The sequence below is a fragment of the Octopus bimaculoides genome, chromosome 2, assembly GCF_001194135.2.
Source record: "Octopus bimaculoides isolate UCB-OBI-ISO-001 chromosome 2, ASM119413v2, whole genome shotgun sequence".
Lineage (NCBI taxonomy): Eukaryota > Metazoa > Mollusca > Cephalopoda > Octopoda > Octopodidae > Octopus > Octopus bimaculoides.
The window spans coordinates 46,634,156-46,654,941 of NC_068982.1; the positions used below are offsets into that span (position 1 = coordinate 46,634,156).

The window sequence follows — 20,786 nt, forward strand, 5'->3', positions numbered from 1 at the left end:
AACAGGAAAACACAAAACCGTACTTCTGTTAGTAAATGATGAAATTACTTACATCAGTAAATGTGAGTAAACTTTTAGTGTGAACAGTAACGATTGAAGTTAAAGTGAAGAAATAACTATGGCTACCGGAAGTTGACATTGAGGAACATTTTTAAAGAAGTGAATCTTAAATATAAAGCAATATTATTTATCTTAATAAAAAAATCAAAAGAAGAGTCTAAGATTTATCCGAGGTCAAATTATTCCTGCATCACAAGTATGGAAGTAAATAGTGAAGCCGTTTTCACGTGATAAGCGATTACACACACATCTCTGTTTTATATATAGTATATCTATATATATATATATATATACATATTGTGTTTTTGAGCACATCACATTTATAGAGATATTATCTTTGGATAAATACTACTGTAAATTTGCCTTTCATGATGTATTCATGTTAAGTACAATACACAGAGAGCTATATATTGTATTACCTCTTTTCTCCACTATAAAGAAAAGAAAGTCGATCATTTATATAGCATGTAGTTTTATCCCAAGTTGTGGTGCATTGACAAGCTCAAAATCAGAGTGAAATAAATTTATCTGCATCTACTTGCAGCTACTACGACAGTCAAAAAAAAAAAAAAAACAGAATGAATTATATACTAATATCCACTCACATAATAAAATAAGTATATATATAAAAAAAAAAAAAAATCTCAGCAGTTCTCTCCCCTCAAGGGAAATTTCTCCCCCTTTTATATTTCTTAGCAAGTCATCTTTCTCTCTGCCTCTAATGCTGAAAACAACTGCAGATGGCAGCAGCAGCAACAGCAGTCACCAGTCAAACTTCACACATACATATATATTTTGTTTGCATCTTTGTGTGTGTGTATGTGTGTAAGGGGTGGACTGACAAAGTTCATAGGCTGACTATGAAGGAGTGATGCTAGAGCTGTGAAATATTATATGCATTAATTTCAACCCTTCATATGAATAACTGCATTATTTCTTTCCAGATAAATTAACCTCTGACTCTTCAAAGAAGACTTCAAAAGTAACTAGTAGCAACTTTTGTTGAAAATGGACAAATTTCAGCATCATTGCATTATCAAATACTGATAGAAAATTGGTTTAACCCCCCAAGGACATTCATGCCGACATGGTTGCTACATTAGGGGATGATGCTCCTGCTTTATCAAAAGTGCAAAAGTGGGCAACTGAACTTAGGAGAGAAATGGAGAGGCTTGAAGATGAACTAAGGCCTGGACATCCTGCAACTGCCACCACTGAAGAAAACATTGTGTTCACATGCTGATGGATGACAGCTGATTGACAATAAATCAAATGGTCAATGCTATTAACATATGCTGTGAGGGGGTTGAGAATATTCTGTACAATGAATTTGGAATGACAACGGTTTCTGCTTACTGGGTGTCACATCTTCTGACACTTGATCAAATGTGCACCAAACTGATCACATCATGGGAAAATCTGACATCGTTTGAGTCACATCTAGCTGGTTTCCTTGAATGCTCCCTAACCCAGGATGAATGTTTGGTTCATCACTTTGAGCCAGAGACAAAGAAATGATCCATGCAGTTGAAACACCCTCTTCACCAGCTCCAAAGAAGGCCAAGGTTGTTTCATCTGCAGGGAAGGTGATGGCTCAGATTTTTGGGATGCAAAAGGCATTGTGTTTATTGACTATCTTCAAAAGGACCACACCATCAATGGAGAAAACTATGCCAACTTGCTGAAGCGGTTATGAAATGTTATCAAGACTAAATGCCCAGGGAAACTGACAAAAGGGGTCTTGTTTCATCAGGCCAATACACCAGCACACAAGTTCTTGGTTTCAATGGCTACTGCATATGAGTCTGTCTTTGAACTGGTTAAACAGCCTTCCTATTCTCCTGATTTGGTTCCATCTAACTATCATCTGCTCCCTAACATAAAAAAAAACACTTGGCTGGGAGCCAATATTGCAGTAATGATGATGTCATATCTGTTGTTGGTGACTTTTTTAACCAACAGGATGAAAGTTTCTTCACCAATGGGATCCAAGCACTACAACACATGGAAGAACTGTGTGGACCACAAGGAGGACAATGTTGAAAAACAAATCTCATTTGGTTATATTCCATGAGAGTATCTTTGTCAGCTTATGAACTTTTCACCCAACCCTCACATGTATGCATGCACGTCTGTAGGTGATTTTAGCAACACGGTTTTCCATAGAATAAAATTCTTCACATCGCAGGTATCAGAGATATTTAAAAGCATGAAAGACAAATTTACTATTCAGTAATTTACATCCTCTGTCTCTTAACTGATTTCTTATTCCCAAGATAATTGCTGCCACAATTCCTATTTATCCATCTTTTCTTTCACCTCCACATCATTATCTTTATACAACTTGTATTGAACTTGTGATATGTTATTCGCCATTCAGAATTGACTGCAGTGTTATTTAGTATTGCATTGTTGGTCATTGATCTTACATTATTTGTAACCATATATTGCTGTTTATCTAGTTGACAGTAAGAGGGATTCGGTAACCAGAGAAGAGTTTGTAGAATTCCATCATACAAGTTCTTCACTTTGAATTATTATCATCGCTGTTATCATTTATATTACATGCATTTGATCATAATTCGGTTTGGCTACAACTGATAGCGTACTAATTGCTCAAAGGCGTTTGTAATAAATTCATTATTTGCAAGTTATTTCATCAATGAATTTACTATTAAACACACATACTTCAGTGGTGCAAATGAAAGCAAAACAAAATGCGGTTTTTATGATTAGAAAGCCTTTAGTGGAAACAACAATTCCTATGCAACAATATTAAAATCAAGCATCATAAAACTTATCTTCTAAGTTAACCAAAAATATTTCAGTTTACTAGCCTTTAACACAAGTGCGGCCAATTTAGAAGCAACACCTGATGCTAAAATTGCTACTGGCTTTCTCTGAGATCAAACAGAGACATCAATATGCAATTAATATTTCAAAGACTAAAGGGATGCAGAATGAAACAGTAGCTTTCAAAAAGCTGAGTGATGGTTCCTAAACCTAAATATATAAATAAGGTTTGTGTAAATAACTAATTATATATATATGTATTATATGTATGTACGTATGTATGTATGTATGTATGTATGTATGTATGTATGTATGTATGTATGTATGTATGCATGCATGCATGTATGTATATGTATATATGTATATCTATCTCTCTGTATGTGTGTATATGTGTGTGTGTATATATATATATATATATATATATATATATATACATATATATATGTGTGTGTGTGTGTGTATATATATATATGTGTGTGTGTGTGTGTGTGTGTGTGTGTGTATGTATGTATATCTATATACATACAATGTAGGCTAAAAGTCATGCACAAATTAGGTTCAATACACTCCGGAATTGTCAAAGACATGCTTCAATATTTCTAAAATTGAATAAAATGAATAAAATGATGAAGAATACACACATATTTGTACATGATGAACAAGATAAATAAATAAATTAATAATAATAATAATAATAATAATAATAATAATAATAATAATAATAATAATAATAATAATCACAGGAGAAGGCACTACTTGAAACCTTTGGTGATTTGTTGTTGCCTGCTTTCAAGTAAAGAATAACTGGTAATTAAGAACTATTTGAGAGTCTTTTACAATAATAATAATAATAGTAATAATAATAATAATAGTAGTAGTAGTAGTAGTAGTAATAATAATAAAGCCTGAAGCCTCTGCATGGACAGTTTATACTTTGAAGCCTAAATGCTGATGTAGATGAAGCAACAACCCATCAGTGGCTGAGAAGCTCAGGACTGAAATCAGAAACCTTCAGTTTCATATTAGCAGCACAAGATGAAAGCTTGCTTGCCAAAAACTACCAGGCTATGGTTCTTCAAAACAGTTCTGACCTTAAATGCAGATTCTGCAACACATTTGATGAAACAATAGGCCATCATGTCTTGGGATGTTCTTTGCTGACACCAAACAAGTACAAAAATCACTATGATAAGGTAGGACAGTATTTACATTGGAAAATTTGTAAATGCTACAAAATCAGAACTCCTGCTTACTGGTATGAACATAATACTGAACCAGTCGATGAAGGTAAAAATGACACTATTCTCTGTGATTTTCCAGTCAATACTGACTGCATGATCCAGGCTAATCAACTAGACATAGTCATTAAAGATATGGAATAAAATACTTGTTGACTAACAGATGTAAGTGTTCCCACTGATAAAAATATATTTATAAAGAAATTTGACAAATTGAGTAAATATAAGGACCTGGAAAATGAAATACAAAAAATGTGGCATCTTAAAACGAGAACTGTTCCTGTTATTGTGGGTGCCCTAGGTATGATAAGAAAGGGAAGTCAGAAACATCTAGATAATATCCCAGGAGAACTGTCTCAGAGAAATCCAAAAGATTGAGCTAACAATTAATTACTGCCCACATATTTATAAAAACTCTACCAATTTAAATATCTGTGTTGCATTACATGAAAATATTTCACTACTGCCCCTGCCACTTCCCCTCCCCAAGCTTTCAGTCATACTGTAACATCTCTTTTCCTTTGGGTATGTCTCAGCAAATGATTGTGACAAACATGCAGATTCAAAGCAAATAATAATAATAATAATAATAATAATAATAATAATAATAATAATAATAATAACAATAAAAATGTGGTGGTGGACAAGGTGCACCACATATGCTATATAATTGATGTTGCATGCCCCTTTGACCCACAAATAGTGAAGAAGGAAGACAAAAAGATAGATATATACAACCTCCTTAAGTACAAAATAGTCTGGATATGGAAAATGAAGAAGGTGAAGATAGTGCCAATTATTGTTGGGCCCTTGGGAACAGTATCAGAAGGCATCAAGAGGAATATAAAGGGAATAGAAATACAGTGCCCAGTAGAACTGTTTGAAAAGGTCTGTCTCCTTGGCACAGCCAGAATAATCAGGAAAGTATTAGATAGCTAAAAAGAACAAATAGCATGGTACCGTAGGCTACAAGTAGTAGCCCTCTATGCATGCAAGACTCCAGGAGCTCCAAGAAAATCTGTGATAAAGAGATAATAATAATAATAATAATAATAATAATAACAATATTAATAATGATCATAATACTTTCTACTAAAGGCGCAAGGCCAGAAAATTAGAGGGAAGAGACGAATCACATCGACCTCAGTGTTTCACTGGTACTTAATTTATCGACCCCCAAAAGGATGAAAGGCAAAGTCAACCTCAGCAGAATTTGAACGCAGAACATAAAGACATGAAATATCGCTAAACATTTTACCCGGTGTGCTAACAATTTTGCCAGCTTGCTGCCTTAATAATAATAACAACTCGGGCACTCAGAGAGGGTAAACCTCCACCAAGGCAACACCAACATCTTCTCAACGATTAGCCAGATATGATTTTGAAAATGAGAATATTTGAAATAAACTCAACTGCACTCACAAATGAGAATACTAAAAATGAACCTGACCGCTCTCAAAAATTAAGTAAAAAAACCCAGAAAATAATCCAGAATCTTTGTCCAGTACCTGATCGATCCCAATGTTAGTCATAGAATGTGAAGGTGGCTGTAGAAAATTTAGTAACAGTAATTAATAATGTATCCTTATCTAATACAAGCTAAAGTTAACAAACTCACCATTCAAAATAGTTTCAAAGGCAGAGGTAACAATAAGTTCTACTCAGGAATTTTTAAATGAATAGTATGAGACCTTTTGGTTTCCTCTTCTTTTAAATTCCAGCCTTCCTTTTGTATTCCTGTTGTTTTAGATCGATGGATAGATATATGTATATATGTAAGTATACTGAAAAGTGTTAATATGTACATATAATACATAATATGTATATTATAAAAATATGTTAGTCTTAATTAATTTCTGAACGGTTTTGTTGCCATTTGTTTATGTAGCTTGATTTCTTTATCCATCAGTTTCAACTAAGATAGAGATGCGAATAAAATTAATAATAGAGTAATGAAAATAAGACTTCAGAAACAACCTAAAGGAAGATAATTGAGAAAGACTTGAAAGTCAATATAACAAATAATCCAGAATCCTTGTCAGGTACTGAATCAATCCCAAAATTTAATCAGTTCATGCCAGTCATGAGGCCAAACAAACAAACAAACAAACACAACTGAAAACAATATCTCCATCTATGCTAAGGTGGAGGTAATAATAATAACAATAATATTAATAATAACAAGAACAATCAGAGAGCACAAAACTCCTCCAAAGCAACACCAACATCCTCTCAACGATTAGCCAGAGATGATTTTTAAAAAGAGAATATCTGAAATAAACTTGACTGCACTCACAAACGAGAATACTAAAAATTAACCTGACCACTCTTAAACATAAAGTAAAAATACCCGAAAAATTATCTAGAATCCTTGTTTGGTACCAGATCAATCCCAAAATCTAATCAGTTTGTGCTAGACATGAGGCCAGACATCCCTGACAGTTTCATTTGAATCCATCTAGTGGTTCTTGAGATATCTTGTTCACAGACAAACAAACAAACAAACAAACATGACTGAAAACAATACCTCCACCTTCGCTAAGGTTTCAAATTTTTCCACAAGGGCAGTCATTTTTGGGGGAGGGGATAAGTCGATTACATCGATCCCAGTGTTTCACTGGTACTTAATTTATCGACCCCGAAAGGATGAAAGGCAAAACTGACCTCTTTAGAATTTGAACTCAGAACACTGCGACAGACGGAATACTGCTAAGAATTTCACCCGGCCTACTGACAATTCTGCCAATTTGCTGCCACCTTTAAGACAACAACAACAATGCTGTAATGTCAAATGTTTTGATGCGTGACTTTTGGCCCAGACTATTGTTGTTGTTGGCACTCCGTCGCTTACGACGTCGAGGGTTCCAGTTGCTCTGATCAATGGAACAGCCTGCTCGTGAAATTAACGTGCAAGTGGCTGAGCACTCCACAGACACGTGTACCGTTAACGTAGTTCTCGGGGATATTGAGCGTGACACAGTGTGACAAGGCTGACCCTTTGAATTACAGACACAACAGAAACAGGAAGTAAGAGTGAGAGAAAGTTGTGGTGAAAGAGTACAGCAGGGTTTGCCACCATCCCCTGCCGGAGCCTTGTGGAGCTTTAGGTGTTTTCGCTCAATAAACACTCACAACACCCGGTCTGGGAATCGAAACCGTGATCCTATGACCACGAGTCCGCTGCCCTAACCACTGGGCCATTGCGCCTCCACGACCCAGACTATATATATGTATGTATGTTCCCTCAAATCTTCAGTTATATTTCGTTACACTGAATCAGCAAGAGGGTACTTCCAATGTCAGATACGAATCGAACCTAATTACTCTGTATTTGAAATACATATTCACTTCCAATGGAAAACAAAGCATTACTCTCTTAAAACAAACTGATATTAGGCAGCAATATCAGTTAATGATAGCCAGTATTTATATCATTAAGTACATTTCAGTTAATGATTTATTCTGTGTTATCACTGAATTATATAACACAACAAATAAAACAGCATTCAATAATAATAATTGTAATTATTTTAATGTGAGAGACAACTGGGTTGAAATGATGAGAAACAACACAGCAAATGTGTACATGCGCGTGTGTATGTATGAGTGTATGTGCATATGTATATTCATCATTTAATATCATCCAAGCAAAGATAATCTGTGGATGAATGACATTACGTTATTAACATTATATAATATAATATAATGTAATATAATATAATATAATATAATGCATATTATATGATCAATAGTATACGTTGATAGCTGAGAAATAATATATCATTTTATGGAGTTTAAAGACTACTCAGAAATTATAACAGGAAAAAAAAAATGAAAAAAAAAAACAATAATAAAAAACAAAGAATCTGTTATCAAAAAGAATAGAAAAAATACAATAAACATATGTTTTAGCACGAGAAAGAGCCAAAGTCATGAAATACCTGAATACCATACAACAATGAAAATGACTTCAATGTCAACAGCAAAAAACAAAAACAACTGCAGAATGGTAAAGATTAATGGAGTAGTGTTCTTGGATCAAGTGCTCCAAAACAAAGGAAATTATGAGCTGTTACCTGATATGGTATTTGGCACTGTGGCATGACCTTGTACACATTCTTCAAAGCCTGGAAAAAGGTTAGGGAATAATATATAGGATAGAAACAATTCGTGTTTGCCCACTTCATGTTAATGCCTTTAAGATTCACCCAATCATTCATTCATACATACATTCAGTCAGTTTCCTTGATGACGATAATGATGAGGACGATGACATTGATGACGATGATGTCGATAATGATGACGACGACGATGATTATGATGATGATGATGAAGAATAAGGGGTGGTTGGAGTGGTTCATTTTCATGTTTTTATTTTTCTTCGGTTTTAATATTAGGAAAACATCGAAGTCTAATGTACAGTTTCAAATACGCTGTATGTATATGCATATCACTGCATCACTGTATCGACTAAACAACTGGATGCTGTTATATACCTCTGATCACAATGCACTTCCTCACATTGTTGTACCTTTCGAATGATACCACCCTGCAGGTTAGGTAGGCAGGACAACACGCTCCCTGAACAGAAAGCCAGTTCATTGCAGGGTTATCCATTTACAGCTGAATGACTTGGTGCAATGTAAAATAAAGTGTTTTACTCAGGAAGTTGCATGGCTTAGTAGTTAGGACATTTGGATCATGATTACAAGGTCATGAATTTGATTCCACAGCTGTGTGGTAAGAAGCTTGCTGACCAAAGCCTTGTGAGTGGATTTGGTAGATGTAAAACTGGAAGAAGTTTGTCGTACACATATATATATAGGTGCAGGAGTGGCTGTGTGGTAAGTAGCTTGCTTACCAACCACATGGTTCTAGGTTCAGTCCCACTGCGTGGCACGTTGGGCAAGTGTCTTCTACTATAGCCTCGGGCTGACCAAAGCCTTGTGAGTGGATTTGGTAGATGGAAACAGAAAGAAGCCCATCGTATATATGTATATTTATATGTATGTGTGTGTATATGTTTGTGTGTCTGTGTTTGTCCCCACCAACATCGCTTCACAACCGATGCTGGTGTGTTTACGTCCCCGTAACTTAATGGTTCGGCAAAAGAACCGATAGAATAAGTACTAGGCTTACAAAGAATAAGTCCTGGGGTCGATTTGCTTGACTCAAGGCGATGCTCCAGCATGGCCGCAGTCAAATGAATGAAACAAGTAAAAGAGTAAAAGAGTATGTATGTATGTATGTATGTATTTGTGTGCCTGTGTTTGTCCCCCTACCATCACTTGACAACCGATGCTGGTGTGTTTACATCCCCCATAACTTAACAGTTAGGTAAAAGAGACCGATAGAATAAGTACTAGGCTTATAGAGAATAAGTCCTGAAGCTGATTTGTCCAACTAAGGTGGTGCTCCAGCATGGCCGCAGTCAAATGACTGAAACAAGTAAAAGAACAAAAGAATAAAAGTGTGTTATGTCCTTGAGCAAGACACATTATTTCACATTGCTCCAGTCTACTCAGCTAGCAAAAATGAGTTGTACCTGTATTTCAAAGGGCCAGACTTGTCACACTCTGTGTCACGCTGAATCTCTCTGAGGATTACGTTACGGGTACACATACACATGTCTGTGGAGTGGTCAGCCACTTGCATGTTAATTTCAAGAGCAGGCTGTTCCATTAATTGGATCGACTGGGACCTTCATTGTCATAACCAGCAGAGTGCTCAAAAACACAAGGCACTGCTGATCTGGAAATCAAAATCACAATCTTGCAATCAACACACTGACCACTAAGCCATGCATCTTCACATGTATGCATATAAGCATGCATTAATTCCCCCAGTCATTTGAACTGAATGGGGAGCAGTGTTAAACCTCATCCAGTGTTACATCTAAAGTAAACCTGCATGATAGAGCCTATCCTTAAAATTATGTTATATTAAATATCATACACCACATAAGTATACAATAAACAGGTCTTTCTTTAGCCAGAAATTTCTGTTATGTTAGAGCAAATGTGACAAAACTTTTTTAGTACCAAGAGTGAGTTACAAGTGCATAACAAACTGTGAGAAGAGGCTCGTATATATTGAGAAAAGTAATCAATCACTAGAATATATTTACACAGGATGCAATGTAAATTTTAACACCTAAGACATGTAGAATGTAGATAACTCTGAAGTTATTCATTTGAAAACCTTAGTTGTGAACATTACAACTGATGTGGAAACATTCTATTGTTCTTTTAAGTAACCAGAAAAATTCCAGTTACTGTATTTTCCACCATACAAGTTGAATTTCTCAAAGTGAAATGTGTACAGCCAATAAAGATAGGTTGACTAATATACCAAGATATTTTTGGAGGACCAAAATTTCTATGTAAAATGCAACAGGATTTGGAAAGATAGTGAAGGTTTTTTAATGTTTACACTTTATACTAAGTCATCTTGCATGCTGGAAGATATGGTGTTTCCTGTTTATTGCAAAAAGATAATAGGATATTTTCACACTAACTACAATCTCCACAGCTAAGACTTTCAAAGAATTGCAAAATTTGTTTATATTATACATGTACCAGGTATAAAGAATTGTAACTCATAAGTGTGCAGTGTTACTTATAATTAAGTGCTGTTTTGATCTTAAGGCTTAAACCATTTTTATGTATGGGTCTTTAATGAATTTCATCTGCAAACAGCTAGACGGTGGAATGTTATAGTTAGAATGCCTCTCATCATGTCTTTCCTGTCAGGGATGACTGGGGTTAAACAACAACAACAACAACAGCAGCAGCGTTGTCATCGTCATTTAACATCCGTCTTCCATGCTGGCATGGATTGGACAAAAAGCAACTTGTAAAATAAGTTCATCAGGTATAACTGCCATATGCACCAACTTTTGTTCCTTCAAACACTTTAACAATGCATCACCAAGACAGACAAAGGCTTTTGCTTCTCTAAACAGTTGACCAATATGCCACCAAGGTTCACTCACTTCTCATTCTTTCATCCAGCTACCTGTATCTTAACCCATGCAGTTTATACTAAACACTTCTCAGAGTCCTTTCTTTACCTGACCACAACCATCCCAGACAATCTCCCTACAGGTATCAGCCAGTAGAATTTCAAACTGAAAAGTAATTGTATTGACCTCAGCCGTATTATTAGGGCCTACAGAAGGGTTGTAGGTATTGTTCCTTCTATTCAGGCTAATTAACTTTGGGTTTCTTTTTTTTGTTGTTGATATCTCTGAATTTGTTGGGACTGTTGTGAGTTCAATTTGTTAGAACCACCACCAGCACCAGTGTCAGCAGCAGCAGCAACACTGTCACCACTACCAACACCACCACCAAACAAATAAAACAAAAACAAGTTGAGATAAGGGAGCCTCTACATGATCATTTAACTTCATAGAAATAACACCCTAATTTCCCTCAAACTATACTATCTTCATAAATAACATTTTATAATGTAGTCAAAAGTATACAATTCCAGATTAAAATAGCATGGGAATGGTTGGAACACTTAAGATCATAGGTTTACTCAATCAGTAATGTCCTGGAGTTAAACAACTACAACAACAAAAGCAGTTAAAGTTAATAGATTCAAAGTTAAAAGAATTCTTATCAAAAATCTGATAAACCATTCCAAGAGTATTGGTTGTAACTTTGTGGGCAGCATTCAGATTTAAGCACCTCATAAAACCCCTGATAACTTGTTTATCTTTTGGAATTCATATGATTATGAATAAATCCCCCATAAATCCTAAAAGTTTACAGACTTAAATTTTTTTTTTTTTAATCAAAGTTTAAGATGCAGATGGTTTGAAATTTCTGCTAAAATCCCAGCACTAGACAACCCTTGGGTGCATCATTATTCCATTAAAATGTGTTTATGGGGAGAAAAATATTGATAAACATCAATACATCTCAGAGTGACAAAGAAAGAGGAAGGTATCAGGTGGTATGAGATGTGCTTAAAATAATAGCCAAATCACTCTTAGATCGCAGAAATTTTTTTTCTGTTTGCATAATCATATGAATTTACGTGTGTAGAACACAAATTCACAAACATATTCTGAAAATTCCAGAAAATAAAAAAGTTATGAGGGGTTATATGGGGTGCTTTGCTTTACTTTATCAGCCATCATAAAAATCACAGAGTTGTCCTTACACACTGTTAAACAACCTCATGCAAGGAGATCTCAAGAACCTGAAACATATTTGTAGACTGATTTGATTAGCTGGTTACCAATGGTTATCAGTTGCCCAAATATTTCTGTTAATCAATACATCCACAGCACATACAGTTTATGGAGTCTGACAAGAGATTCTCATGGAAAACCTGAATTCATATTCTTATGAAGTTGATCTTCCGGCTCTTGAAACTCGATGATGAGCAGTACTACCTTGATGTGTATCTTGAGCTTCATCTTTTTTGCCTATGATGAAACTGAAGCAGAAGGGATGCTGCTACTGTAAATGGTAGATGACATTCAAATGGAATTGCATGCAGTATTGGATGACCTTCAAGAAGAGAATTTCTGTGATGTTTTTCATGTGTGGTAGACGTACCGGAATCACTTTGTACATTCCCAAGAGATACTGCTATGCTGGGGCACTACCTTGATGAATTTTAGTCAAACGAACTGACCCCAATACTTATTCTATTGGCTTCTTTTCTGGATCACTAAGTTATGAGGATATAAACACACCGACACTGGTTGACAAGCAGTGGTGAAGACAAAAACACAAAGACACACACACATGACAGGTTTCTTTCAGTTTCCATCTGTCAAATCCACTCGCAAAGCATTGGTTAGCCCAAGGTTATAGCAGAAGACACTTGCCCAAGGTGCCACATAGTGGGACTGAGCCCAGAACCATGTGGTTGAGAAGCAAACTTCTTTCCACACAGCCATACCCATATGTAACATATATATGAAATACATAATTTCACATAACATCTTGTATATAAGTAGAAGAGTAACTACAAAGTCATTCAAAGATATGAAACCTCATTGATTAACAATGATTAACAAATATACACTATTGATTTAACAGTTCATTCAAGGAAGTTGTTATTGTTTAGTCCAAGGTCAGTCTTCCTTTTATAAGCCTATGATCAAAGTAATTTCCATTGTGACTATTCAATCTTTATCTTATTATATTTTTTAAGGATACAATAGATAATATTGTCCTAATGTTACACTGTATCTAGGATTACAATATCTGTGTCCTTCAATTTTCTTAGCTAGTAATATGTTATTTGAGGGATATTTGGTTGATATTTCCTGAAGATCTAACAAGTGTGAAGAGGCCCCCATCATTGTCTTACATTTAAAAGTAGTTGATAAATGACCAAAGAGATTCAAACCTTTATTAGTTGAAGGTTTGGAGAAAGTGGGATGGAAATAGGATTCAAGCTGACGATTTGCATACTGAAATTGTTTTCCAGATTCCTTAACAACAAAGGTTGATGGCAGGTCAGCGTTTTCTGTGGAATAACCACGAGGTAGTTGGTTATACGTTGCTGGTACTCTCTTGTTCCCACCCTGAAATAATAAATTGTGAATTAGAATTAAATAGATTGTACATTCTAGAAGAAAAACATACTTTATAATTTTTCTTTTATACCTGAATTTTCTTTATTAAACTTTTGCTGATGAAGGGCAGCGCACAGAATTAACTATTGCAGAAGTATGATACTAAGGAGAAAAGTTTGTGTACAAGGAGGTGCTGAAAAATCCCTGGCTTTAAGGGTATCATAAAAGGCCTGGTTGGAGGTCAAACCTTTCAAGTTTTTTTACAGGGCTTAGAAAAAGTGAAGGACCGCTGCAATAAGTGTGTGGATATGAGAGGGGAATATGTTGAATAATATCATAATGAACTGATCCTCCTGTATTTTCTTATACTCAAAGCGAGAAACTTTTCAGCACCCCATCGTATATTCCTTAGTTTCAGATGTGTGTGTGTGGCAATGGAAAAACTGAAAGTAACTTTAAACCATTAGTATTTAAACCAACCATATCCAACCCAAATATCTTACCTGCTTTATATTCAAACCAACTAGATCCAGCATCTCATACCTACCCTACAATGTCATTCTAAAAATAAACAATCACTGAAATCTCAAAAATATGAGAAAATGCGCATAAATAATTCAAAATAATGTGAATAAATAATCATTACATTTGACAAAGTAATCTGAATGCTAAAGGGTTAGTCTTAAGAACATATTTAAAAATGCACGACGACGATTTTAATCTTTAAGGTTTAACACAGGCAACTTAAATAAAACCAGTAACTAGTGTAGAGTATGCATGAGGAGGTCAAAACACTAAGCTAAAAGCTAGAGGTGTTAGTGCAAAAAGATTGAAGAAATTCTCAATGATCCAATCATATGATTGACAGATTGTATTGAGCTATCTTATTCATGAGATCTCAATACCAAAGCAGAGAACATTGACTGAGAAGATATATCTATATATTAAAGAGGAAATAGAAACTAACAATGCATCAGAAAAAAAAATATAGTTAATAAAATTATATAAATTTGTGCAGCACACAGTGTCCTGTTGACAATAACATCAAAACTCTGCAAAACACATCAATTGGTTAAGAAAGCTCTATGTGGTCTGCTGGAAATAGTAACCAAATTTACATCAAAGTGTGCCATCATTCAAAAAAGAAAATAGAAAAACACATTAGATAATGTACTCCTAGTATTCTTAAAATTACAAGATGGTCATAGCTGGAATGCCTTTGCTTTGATTTTAAGTATGGTAAGTATGTGCAATGATAGATAACCTAGGGCTAAACAACAACACAGGAAGTTATTTTGTGATGTTTATGCAGTACTTACTTTGAAAAGAGTCTGTAATTTTAATATGAGATCAGATAATCTGTGTGTTTCAAGAATCCATTATTATCAAAGTTATGCATGAGAAATTTTAACCGAATGGATATTTTGTTGTAAGCACACTGCTTACAAGGAAGAAGATAAAGTATCTGTGAGTTTAAAGGTTCATAATTTTCTGTGGATGGAATTCATTGAAATGGAAAGCAAATGAAATGGTTTCTCAGAGAGAAAATCAAGGAGAGTTGCAGACCCATTGAATAACAAGTTCTATAGAATTTTCCCTGTGTGAATAATAAAATTGTTTATAACATTGACGTTTTACAATCATATTTAATGTGTGTAAAGGCCTAAATCTTTTATCTCTATTTTAAAGCTCTATTGGATAACAAAGGTTTACTACTCCCACGCCAGAAATGGTACTGCTGCTACACTTACAGACATCCTAGTCTACAGCAACCAAAAAAAAAAAAAGGCAATCCAACTGAGTGGCATAAGGTCAGTCACTGACATTCTCAACTTCAGGCCTACAGATGCATTATGTCCTCACTATGACTTCTCTATTGCTACTACAATGGCCTTTGCTTCTCAGAGCTGGTTGATCTTGAATTACTCCTACTCAAGCCTTCCCAACCTACTTGTCTCTCTCTTCCTCAACATCATCTATATTGTCATCATCCATCCTTCAACCCTCAGCTCTGTGTTTTACCCTCTCCTTTCTCACAAGAATTTCGATCCTGTAGAATAACAGTCTGCTCATATGTTTTCCTGTTTAAGAAAAAGACTTCAACTACATAAATCTCACCAGCATCAGAGAGCCTGCAAATGTGTACAACTTCTTCCTCTACAACAGAGGTTTTCAACTTGGATCCATATGACCCCTGGGGATTCATGCTAGTAAAATAATAAATTGGGGATTCACAATAGTATTTTGAGGACCCATGAAAAAGATTTGATTTAAATGTATGTATTAAAACTGCTACATTTCTTTCCCTAACATTTTACATAGTTCAACCTATACAAGTGCATGAGCAAATAACAAAATAGGAATTTTGAAAGAAGTTTCTATAAAACTGGTTTTTAAACATGGAATGGCTATGGAGATCCGGTAGAGTAAAATAGTAATCTAAGTGACCATAGGTAAAAAAATAAAATGGTCAAGAACCACTACTCTACAACAAATCACAAAAAAAAAGAACAAAAAACACCCCTAAAAAAAGCCCAGATATTTCAACAAATCGACAATAATCTTTCTTTCCAGCTCAAAAATTGACAATCTTATAAACTCTGCTAAACTGATTACATAGTACATAGGGCAAATTAATGGGGTGAGAGTCAGTACTTCTTCAAATCATGCAGTACAATCTTCAAAAATAAAGCATGTACTGAATAATAAAGGTTCAGATTCACTAAGTTGGGCAAAACAACATGATGGTTATGACTGGTCATATGCTTACATGTCACAAAAAGATAGGATGCTTATGACTGATTTCTGCTGGGTATGTTAGCCAAAAAGACAGACTGGTTATGAGTGGTTGTAACTAGTCTTGATGGTTATGTCTACAAGAAGAATGGATGGTTATAAATCTGCTCAATCAGAACTGATCTAATGCCAAACAAGAAAAACAAAGAGCACTGGATATGTTCAACTTCTAATCTTATAAACCAATTTAGAAAATGCTAATAAAATAAGTTTCCATTTTACTCACAAATGCTTAGATGGTGATCTAAGCATTTGATGTTTTATAGTTTGTTTTGTAACTGCAATGTTATTTCAATTTTTGATACTGATATTGATGTTATTGATTTTGACTTTTCTTTATTTCTGTTTATGTTACCATTAGATGACTACAGACTAGTTATGACCGGTTATGACTAGTTATGTCTACAAGAAGATGGGATGGTTATAAATCTGCTCAATCAGAGATATCCATGTATGTCCACATATACAGCAATTCATCTCTCAGCCAGCGATATATAGAATATCAGTGCCAGAACAATCACTGGTGTTGCAATATAAACAAGAGTGCATTTTACACCAAAGACCAATATGAGAGTTTCTCTCATGTTATCTACCACAGTATAGTTTGTTCCAACAGAACATCCATGTTTAAGTGGGGATAATATTATCTCTCGGTATAAATACTGCCTCTGTCACTAATAGATATATTTTAACAAACTCAATGGCTAATTGTGATACCATCACTAGTTCTGGCATTCTTATTCTATATATCGCTGGTAAGGAGATGAGTTACTGCTATCTCAAGCATTTAAGTGTCCATCATTGACAAGACCAAGGAAGATTGAAATCAAATGATCTGGTGGTCTCAGCACTGGAGGTGGTGGGGATTTATCTCCCCACTGGGGATATAAGCAAAAGTACATTTTGCACTAAAAGCTAATATGAGAATTTTTTATTTCTTTATTGCCCACAAGGGACTAAACACAGAGGGGACAAACAAGGACAGACAAAGGAATTAAGTCGATTACATCGACCCCAGTGCGTAACTGGTACTTAATTTATCAATCCTGAAAGGACGAAAGGCAAAGTCGACCTCGGTGGAATTTTAACTCAGAATGTAACAGCAGACAAAATACCGCTAAGTATTCCGCCCGGCATGCTAATGTTTCTGCCAGCTTGCCGCCTTATGAGAGTTTCTAATATGAGAGTTCCTCTCATGGTATCTACTACAGTATAGTTTGTTCCAACAGAACATCCATGTTTAAATGGGGATAGATGTTACCTCTCCAATATTTACTGTATTTTTAACACAGCACATCTGCAAGAGGTGTTATCTAAGGACAAATACTGCAGCAACAGACCACCAATCAACAATAAAACTTCCTCAATTGTGCATACAGAATCTGCTCTTATTTTTTATGAATGTTTTTTTTTTTTTGGCAAAGTATTATGAGAGACATTTGTAAAAGGCCATTCAATGAAAAAGGGGGAGCTGAGTAACAAAAAATTAGAAACTACTGCTATAAATTGAAGAACTGCATTATTGAAAAATCTTGTTGGCAGTAAGATTAAAAAGATGAAAAAGAAAACATGCTAAATATATCAGAAGCATTGATCATTCAATAATTAATGTGAATAAACAAAAATAGTTTTCCATTTTTTTGTTCAGTTTTTGGTTTTAAATCTGAAAACAATGAATGATTAGATTCCAGTAAAAGAGTTCTTGTTTAAATCGAAAATTTCTCATTTTTTCAAGTGTTTCATTTTACTTCTTCAGGGTTTTATTTTGGTTTGTGCTATGAGTGGTAAGAAGTTTACTCCCCCAACCACATGGTTTCAGGTTCAGTCCCATTGTATGGCACCTTGGGTAAGTGTCTTCTCCTATATCCTTAGGCTGATCAAAGCCTTGTGAGTGGATTCAATAGATGGAAACTGAAAGAATCCCGTCATATATGTGTGTGCGTATGTTTCTGTCTGTGTTTGTCCCACCGCTACCACTTGACAACTAGTGTTGGTGTGTTTACATCTCTGTAACTTAATGGTTCAGCAAATAGATGATATAATAAGTATCAAGCTTAAAAAAAAAAAATGCTGAGGTCAATTCATTCAACTAAAACTTTTTCAAGGCAGTGCCCCAGCATGGCCGCATTCTAATGACAGAAACAAGTAAAGGATAAAAGATATAATCCACAGTTCAGTTTTACAGCAGCTTCATCACTCAGCTCACAACATTTCTCTCCAGTTTCCTCATGCCTTTTATATTAAGTACCAACATCTCAGCACGATGGAGTATTTTGTTTCTTACACATACTTTCTTATGCATTCAGTTTGTCTTTTGCACTAAGACAGAACAAATGGATGACACTGAGAAGCTGCAACAACAGTGAAATACATGTATGTTACTCTCATGGTCACTTCTGGGGTGATTTTGTTCTGCTTAGCTTTGAAGTGTATAGTGTTTTTTAATACAATGCATCTATAAAGGGAGTTTTCCTGGATGAAAATCACAGCTTCTGGCCTTTCAGTGGGGTAAGGGTAACCCCCCCTTCAGTCATGAATGACCAAGGGATTGCACCCTTCAAAGCACAAGTCCAGACAAGGTTGTTTATGGAAAACCAACAGTCGCCCATGCATACCAGCCTCCCCTCTCCATGCCACCAACGTTCATTATCATTATCATTTCACATCCATTGTCCATGCTGGCATGGGTTGGATGGTTTGACCAGGGCTGGTAAACAGGAAGGCTGCACCAGACTCCCGTCTAATTTGACATGGTTTCTACAGCTAGATGCCCTTCCTAATGCTGGCCACTCTGAGAGTATGGGTGGGGTGATACCAAAGTGAGTAGTAGTTTTAGTAGTAAAATTTAAAGTGGAGGGAAGAATACAAGGATGTCAAATTTCTATAAATAGGCATATGTGATAGATTAGTGTGATAGGTAGGAATCAGAGAGGAGGAAAGAAGGTGTAATGACATATGTACACACGCACACACGTACATATACATGTGCACATATGCATACATACATATATATACACACACACACACACATATATACATATACATATATATACATACACACACACATGCATCCATGCATGTCTTCTACATCCTTTTCTCAGCTGAGAGATTCTAGTTTTGGGGTCTGGTGGGGACTGGTGCCATATAAAAGCGTCCAGTACACTCTGTAAAGTGGTTGGTGTTAGAGAGGGCATCTGGTCATAGATACCGTGCCAAAACAGACAAATGGAGCTTGGGCAGCTCTCTAACTGGTCAACACTTGTCAAACTGACCAACCCATGCCAGCATGGAGAACAGACATTAAAAGATGATGTTGATGATATATATATATATGAATGCATGTATGTGTGCATGAATGTGTGTGAATGTTTATGTGTTTTTAGCATGACATCATGTGATTGCTGTAAATGAATGCCACTCATTTCCAGCATTTGGAGAAAAACGTGTGGCCACGGGGGAAATATTACCTTGCTTGGACATAAATTGGGGTTTGGTGACAGGAAAGGCATCATCCAGCTGTAGGAAATATGCCTCAAACACTCCATTGAAGCCATACTGGCATGGAAGACTTAAAACCATGATGATGATGATGATGATGATGATGATGATGAGCACAATGATGATGATGATGATGATGGTGATGGTGATCATGATAGTGATGATGATGATGATGATGATGATGATGACGACAACAACAATGATGGTGGTGGTGATGATGATGGCAGTGATGATGATGATGACAGTGATGATGATGGCTGTGATGATGATGATGACAGTGATGATGATGATGGAGATGATGATGATGGCAGTGATGATGATGATGATGACAATGACAATGATGATGACAACGAGTCCTTTTACAGTCAAGTACACCTGAGGATCTATCAACTCTGCGTAAGAGGAGGGCTAGATGTAGTATATCAAAGCGGTTGTATTTCATTTCGACAGTTCACCTAAAAGCAATATTATGGAAAAAAGGTCACTGGTATGGAATGATTAAAAAGAAACCTATTGACTTCAGCTCCGAGGAAAAAACATTATACAACGAATTATGAAGTGCAATGTAAAGTGTGGCAAATGAGTCATATTAAAAGGTTTTATCAGAATTTGTAACGAACTAAAAAGTAAAGGCTTGCTGATTAATGTTTCATAGAACCATAACACTTTAAGCTTCATGATGTGTTCTTTCATTAATATTTTTTTTTTATATTAGAACCAAGAAGTGTTCGTAAAATTTTTAAGAGAATTGATGAAAAACAATTTTGATATTAGAATTCTTTCTCATTTTTTTTTTTGTTTTGTCTTTTTTTAAACCTTTTTTTTTTGTGCCTTGAAGACTGCAGGAATCGAATCAT

General features: G+C 35.4%; 1 protein-coding gene across 6 annotated transcripts in view; it reads right to left on the bottom strand.

The window, feature by feature from the left end:
• LOC106875928 (tubulin polyglutamylase ttll6) overlaps nucleotides 1–20,786 on the bottom strand; it is a 426,314-nt gene that overhangs the window by 14,174 nt on the left and 391,354 nt on the right. For 4 of the 6 annotated variants that reach the window (XM_014924247.2, XM_014924246.2, XM_014924242.2 and 1 more), the window contains 2 exons: nucleotides 13,467–13,644; nucleotides 8,168–8,218 (listed from right to left, as the gene is read on the bottom strand). In XM_014924247.2, the coding sequence (XP_014779733.1) occupies nucleotides 8,168–8,218; nucleotides 13,467–13,644 (229 nt within the window). Of the gene's footprint in view, nucleotides 1–5,709; nucleotides 5,829–8,167; nucleotides 8,219–13,466; nucleotides 13,645–20,786 lie in introns of all 6 variants that reach the window. The other 2 variants (XM_014924245.2, XM_014924244.2) reach the window with 2 other exon arrangements.